The 6,194-nt window shown below is 20.2% G+C and overlaps 1 protein-coding gene across 1 annotated transcript, besides 5 other annotated features; it reads left to right on the top strand.

Moving 5' to 3' along the window:
* Positions 1–366: 366 nt before the first annotated feature.
* PGAL8A_00269200 (hypothetical protein) lies at positions 367–1,128 on the top strand (the record flags this gene model as incomplete). Its single annotated transcript, XM_028671670.1, has 1 exon — positions 367–1,128. The coding sequence occupies one exon, from the start codon at positions 367–369 to the stop codon at positions 1,126–1,128; it is 762 nt and encodes a 253-aa protein (XP_028528299.1).
* Positions 1,129–1,265: 137 nt separating this feature from the next.
* Positions 1,266–1,961: a repeat region.
* A 1,462-nt stretch (positions 1,962–3,423) lies between these two features.
* Positions 3,424–3,869: a repeat region.
* Positions 3,870–4,117: 248 nt separating this feature from the next.
* Positions 4,118–4,523: a repeat region.
* A 350-nt stretch (positions 4,524–4,873) lies between these two features.
* Positions 4,874–5,416: a repeat region.
* Positions 5,417–6,053: 637 nt separating this feature from the next.
* Positions 6,054–6,194: part of a repeat region that runs on past the window's edge.

Raw genomic sequence — 6,194 nt, 5'->3', positions numbered from 1 at the left:
TATTATAATTTATTAGTAAAATAAATATATTACAGAAAACTGCGCATAACAAAATATATATTAACTTTTTAAAGAACATATTACTAAAAATAAAACTAAATGAACAACATGTATAATAATCATAAATAATGTTTCTGTAATTCCTTTTGTAAAAAAGTTTTAGAAATTTTTTTTAAATAATTAAAAAAAAATATATATATTTTAGTATTTAGCTTTTAAAATTGTGAATTTTTGTACATTTGTTCATATATATAACAAGGTTCATTTATTACTTTTATGAATATATATTTATATTATTAATTTTTGGTGTTCTCATTATTGAAAAAAAAAAATTATTATTTTAAATATATTTATTTATTTCTTAAAATGAAAAACTTAAAAATATTTCATTTTTTTAATTTTTTATTTTTTATTTATTTATCATTAATAATTTTATTTAATATTAATATATTTGGGACAATAAAAAAGGATGCATTACAAAAAGAATATCAAAAATTATGTAAGGTAGTAGGAAGGAATCTTGCTGAAGCAGGTTCATCAAATAAAGTATTTAGTATTAAATATGTAAATCCTAATGTAAATGTAAATCGTTTAAATGACTTCTGCGATCGTCTTTTTTTATCATATTGTGTTACAACTAATTGGTTAACTGAACCACCAAATAGTTTGGCTGCGACATTTATTAATAATGCTTTAAAGATTGCTGATGTAATATACGCTAATTTACATTCAGAAAGAATTAATCCTTCATTTAAATTAATACGAAACGAGGTAACCAGAGTGAAAGAGCGTAATGCATTAATTACTATATACGGAAGGGAACCACATGTAATTGATTATATGAAAAAACTTTTTGAAATGGAAAATTTTCTGACAAAACAATTATTGCATAGTATGGTTGGAAAAACCCAATCTATTTTAGAAGCTATAATAAGCAATGAAGAAGAAGTAATAGATAAAATTAAGGATGAATTATTAAAAAGGAGACTTATACTTCCAGATTATCATGTTCGCAGAATGATGTATAGAATAGTTAGACGTGCTCATGACATAGCTTTAGAAGAAGGTATTCTAAGTAAGAATATTCCGGAACCTGTGGGTTGTTACCTAGAAGAGTTCAGTAGTTGAATTAAAATTCTTTTAATTTCCTTTATACTTTTTATAGAAAATATATGTAATTATAAAAACATCTGTGTAGTATGGTTTTTGTTTTTTTATTGCATTGAAACATTTGATAATGAAAAATACATACATTACTTTTTAAGCTTGTGATTTATTAACTAGGTGCTCGGAGACTTTGCTAGAGTACTTAACAAACCAATTAATAAAGAGCATGTAGAGATGACTCTACGATTTTCTTATACTTATGTATATTTTTATATACTTTGAACGAATGACCTTTAATCATAAATTACTTCGTTCAGCATTCTTTTACTTCAATAAGTATTTATTTACTTTAATAAATAAATCCTTATTTTTATTAAAAATTTAAATACTTATTTAACATTAATTATTAATTAATTATAATTATTAGTTTATTTATTACGAGTTATATTCAGCAATCATTTTATATTGATATCGAATTAACAAAACACAAATACTTATTAAAAATGCAAATAAATTATATGCATATTAATTACATGAAAATTTTATCTTCATATGTATAAAATTTTCTCTCATAAATTCAAAATATAAATATTATGCAAATTAAACACTTTACAAAAATATCATTATCTTCTTAAAAAAAATCTCTCTCTCTGATTTTTTTCTCTTCTCCAAAAAAAAAATTAAAATCTTTTTTTTATTTTTTTTTTTTTTATGTTTATCTTTTTCGAAAGAAACATTTCTCAAAAAAAAAATCCAATAATTTTTTTTTTTTTAGTTAGCACAACTAACTATGTATTCTCCACATAGCTAGTCATTTTATAGCCAAAAAGGTTAATGAAGCTTTTTATTAACCAGCTTGTTATATAACATTTAAAGAATATTTTATCCTTATTAGAATCTAATAATTATTTAAATAGGTGTAAAATAGTTAGATTTGTGTCTTTGATATTTAAGGGGTTTTCCTGACATCTAGCTAAAAATACTATTATATAGCAACACATATATACATACGTTAAAAAAAAAAGATTTTTTTTTTTTTTTTAATTTAATATTTTACTTATTATATTTAGTATTTCCAAAAAAAAAAAAAAAAAAAATTTTTTTTGTAAATGCTTATTTTGTTGAGTTTGTATATTAATTTTTTTTTATTGAGAAAGGATTGTGTTAAAAATTAATAATTTTTGTAAACAAAAACTTTTATATATTTAACTAAATCTTTTCACATTAGATGTTTAACTTTTAGTAAAAATATGGGAATTTTTTTTTAAATTATACAATTGTCTCCCCATAAAATTGCTAGTATGTGGTTAATAAAAGGTATTGCTAACCTTTTTGAGAATAGTAAGTAATAGATGTATGAAAAATAAATAGTTATCTTTTGATCAATAAATAATATTATAAATCTCTTTTATATAATTGGATGAATAGAATAAAAACGTTTTGTTTTTTGCATGGTGAATTGTGATAACAATGCGCAATCGTAAACACGTATAGTAGAATAGCTATTCAAAAGTATATACATTAAAAAAAAAAAAAATTTAAATAAATAATTATGTTTTTTTTTTTTTGTGTGTGTATATACAATTTAAAAAAATATATTTATATTTTTTTTTTTTTTTTTTTTTTTGCCTATGGAGAAAACTTAAAAAAAAAATTTCTTATAATATTTTTTTATTATTTTATATTTTTCTGGGGGAAAGTATATATATGAATTATTATGGAGAGTTTATTTTAAGTTAAAATATATTATTAAGGAAATTACATTTTGAAGTGTAGCGTAAATTTAAAAAAACAATTAATTAACTAATAACTAGTATTTGATGTTAACTAATAAAAATTAAAATTTTAACTAAATAAAAAATAAATGGAATTTACTTGTTCTTTATTAATTTGTTTGATATTCGTAATATCAATGAGCAATCAATAAGTTAGCTATTTAAGCTCTACGTAAAAAAAAAAAAGATTATTTGTTAATTTTTTTGTTTTTCATAACTTAAAATACGTAAAAGATTTTTATAGTTTTTTTTTTAAAAATAACATAATTGGTCGAAGTATAAATGTGATTAAAAAGTTTCTTTCTAGTGGATTTTTATTTAAATTTTTATATGAATATTTTATATTAACAATAAATCTTCTTGTTTTGTAGTATTTATATAATTTATTTTATATTTTGTTGATTATATATGTTTTTCTATTTAAGACGAAATCGATTTTAATTGCCAAACATTACTCAAAGCATTGTGAATAAACTATATGTAATTAAAACCAGTAGTTAATGGAGATTTAAATTTTTAATAAAAATATAGCATTTTTATTAAAGTGATTTATTATTTTTCTGTTCGATAACTTTCCTGGATTACTTAACAAGCAGGTTAGCAAAGAACATCTATGGATGTCTTTACTAATTTAATAAATTTATTCATAATTTTTAATGCTATAAACAAGTAAACTATGTTTATATAGTCTACTTCGTTGATCATTTATTTTTTTCAAGAGACATTTATTTACTTTAGTAAAAATTCTACATTTTTATTTAAAATTTGAATTCTCCCTGATTATTGATTTTTAATTAAACGTATTTTACTTATAATGTTATAAGTAATGTTTAACAACGCAAGTTTCATTGCTTTCAAATTAACATACATAAATAATGAAATAAAATTTAAAATATATAAATATTGCAAACGTTAAAATCTTATTATGGTTAATATAAAATTTTCTTATATAAATTTAAACAAAATATTCTTCGTTAATAAAAGGAATTATTAACCTTTTTTATGATGAAAATAACTAGCTATCTGGAAAATATATAGTTAATCATTCATATAACATATAAATAAAAAAAAAAAAATTGTCTGTTAATTTTTTTTGCCTTTTTTAGAAAGAATTTATGTAAAAAAATATATTTATTTTTTAAAAATAAAGATTTAAAGATCGGAAAAATGTTTGAAAAAGATGAGAAGTAATTTGTTTACGACAAAATTTCTTTATAGTGAATTTTTATTTTGAGTTTTAAGAGAAAATTTTAAATGTAAATAATGAAAATTTCACAATTGGAACGTTTATATAATTTAATTTATATATCATTAATTAAACTTGTTAACTTGAAGCAGCTGAAGTGAGTTTCTAAACATTATTCATGATATTATAAGTAAAAATATATTTCATTAAAACCAATATACAAAGAGGATTTAAATTTCCAATGAAAATAAGGATTTTTATTAAGGCAAATAAATGACTCATGAAAAAATTAATGCTCAACTAAGAAGATTACTTAAATATAGTTTGCTTTTTTTATATCATTTAAAATTATACATAAATTCATTAAATTAGTAGAGTTAACTCAACAAGCTCTTTATTAATATGTTTTCTTAGTAATCTAGCGAAGTCCTCAAGCAGGAAGTTAATAAACCAATGAAACAAGTAACTTTTTATTCAACATTCTTATTTCTTAAATTTTCGTCCATTCAAAAATTTCAAAAAAAAATATTTTTTATGTTTTTTAAATTTTACAAAAACAAAAAAATTAATAATTAATTTTTCTTGTCTAGCTCATGCATGACTGACTACTTATTTTCCACATACTTATTACATTTTATTCTCAAAAAGGTTAATAATACCTTTTATTAACTAAATGTATATAATTAACTATTTAAGCTAGTTGTATTACAAAATAAGTAGAAATTTTCCTGAATTTTCCTTATTCATATGACCAGTTGAGGTTATATAAAATCTGTACATACATTTAATTCTACGCCTTTATGGTATTGATTTATTAACTGGGTGTTCGGTGACTTTCCTAGAGTACTGAACAAACAAATTAATAAAGAGCATGCAGAGTTGCCTCTACGATTTTGATGTATTTATATATATTTTTAAATGCTTTGAACGAGTGATCCTTAATTATGTAATCTACTTCATTCAGCATTCTTTGCTTTCAATAGGCATTTATTTACTTTAATAAAAATCCTTATTTTTATTAAAAATTTAAATCCTTATTGAACATTGATTATTAATTAAATGTAAATTATTTTTTTCTTTGTTATGAGTTATGTTCAGCAATTTAACTATATTGCTGTTGAATTAACAAACATAAATAATTAGTAAATTTGCAAATTAATTATATTAATATTAATTACGTTAAAATTTTATTGTCATATGTATAAAATTTTCCCTCACAAATTAAAAATATAAATACGATGTAAATTAAACTCTTTTATATGTAAATATCTATTATCTGTTTAGGTTATCATTTTTATGGGTACTAAATCTTACTCCATATTTTTATTTTACCAATTTTCTCTCTTTCATTAAGTCTTTTCAAAAAAAATAAATATATTTTTTTTACATATTTCCATTTATAAAAAGAAAAACAAAAAAAATTGATCATTTTTTTTTTTTTTTTTTTGCGTGTGCATGACCAACTACGAATTCCTCATATAGCTAGTCCTTTTTATTACCAAAAAAGTTAATAAAGCCTTTTATTAACCACAAAGTCACCGAACACCCAATTAATAAATCATGATACTATAAACATGAATGTTTTATTATGTATGTTAAACTTTTTCTTACAAAAGAATCCAAAAATAAAAATTCATTGAAAAGAAACTTTCTCAAAAACAATTTATTTCTCATCTCTTTTGAATATTATTTTTTCCGGACCATAAATTTTTTTTTTTTTTATTTATCTGGCACTTAAATATCTGTTTATTTTACATGCTGCTAGATATTTTAATTCTCAAAAAAGATTAATAATTCCTTTTATTAACCACGTATATATTATGAAATTCAAAGTTTTTAACATACTCCTTAATAGTTTCCACATAAAATTAATAAAAATTGTTACATTTATCTATCTCCCAAAAAGAATTTAAAAAAAAAAATCATTTCCTTTTTAAAAATAAAAATGCATATATAATATTTTTTTTAAAATTTGTTACTATTATCTTGATTTATTAATTGTCTATTCAGTGACTTTTCTAGAATATTGAACAAACAAGTTAATAAAGAGCATACAGAGTTATTACTACTAATTTAATGAGTTTACGTATGATTTTATTGTTATAAATCGATAAATTGTTTTATAT

The sequence above is a fragment of the Plasmodium gallinaceum genome (genome assembly GCF_900005855.1).
Source record: "Plasmodium gallinaceum strain 8A genome assembly, contig: PGAL8A_v1_82, whole genome shotgun sequence".
Classification (NCBI taxonomy): domain Eukaryota; phylum Apicomplexa; class Aconoidasida; order Haemosporida; family Plasmodiidae; genus Plasmodium; species Plasmodium gallinaceum.
The sequence above is the reverse complement of the archived record's forward strand: the minus strand, read 5'-3'. Positions and strand labels throughout refer to the sequence as shown.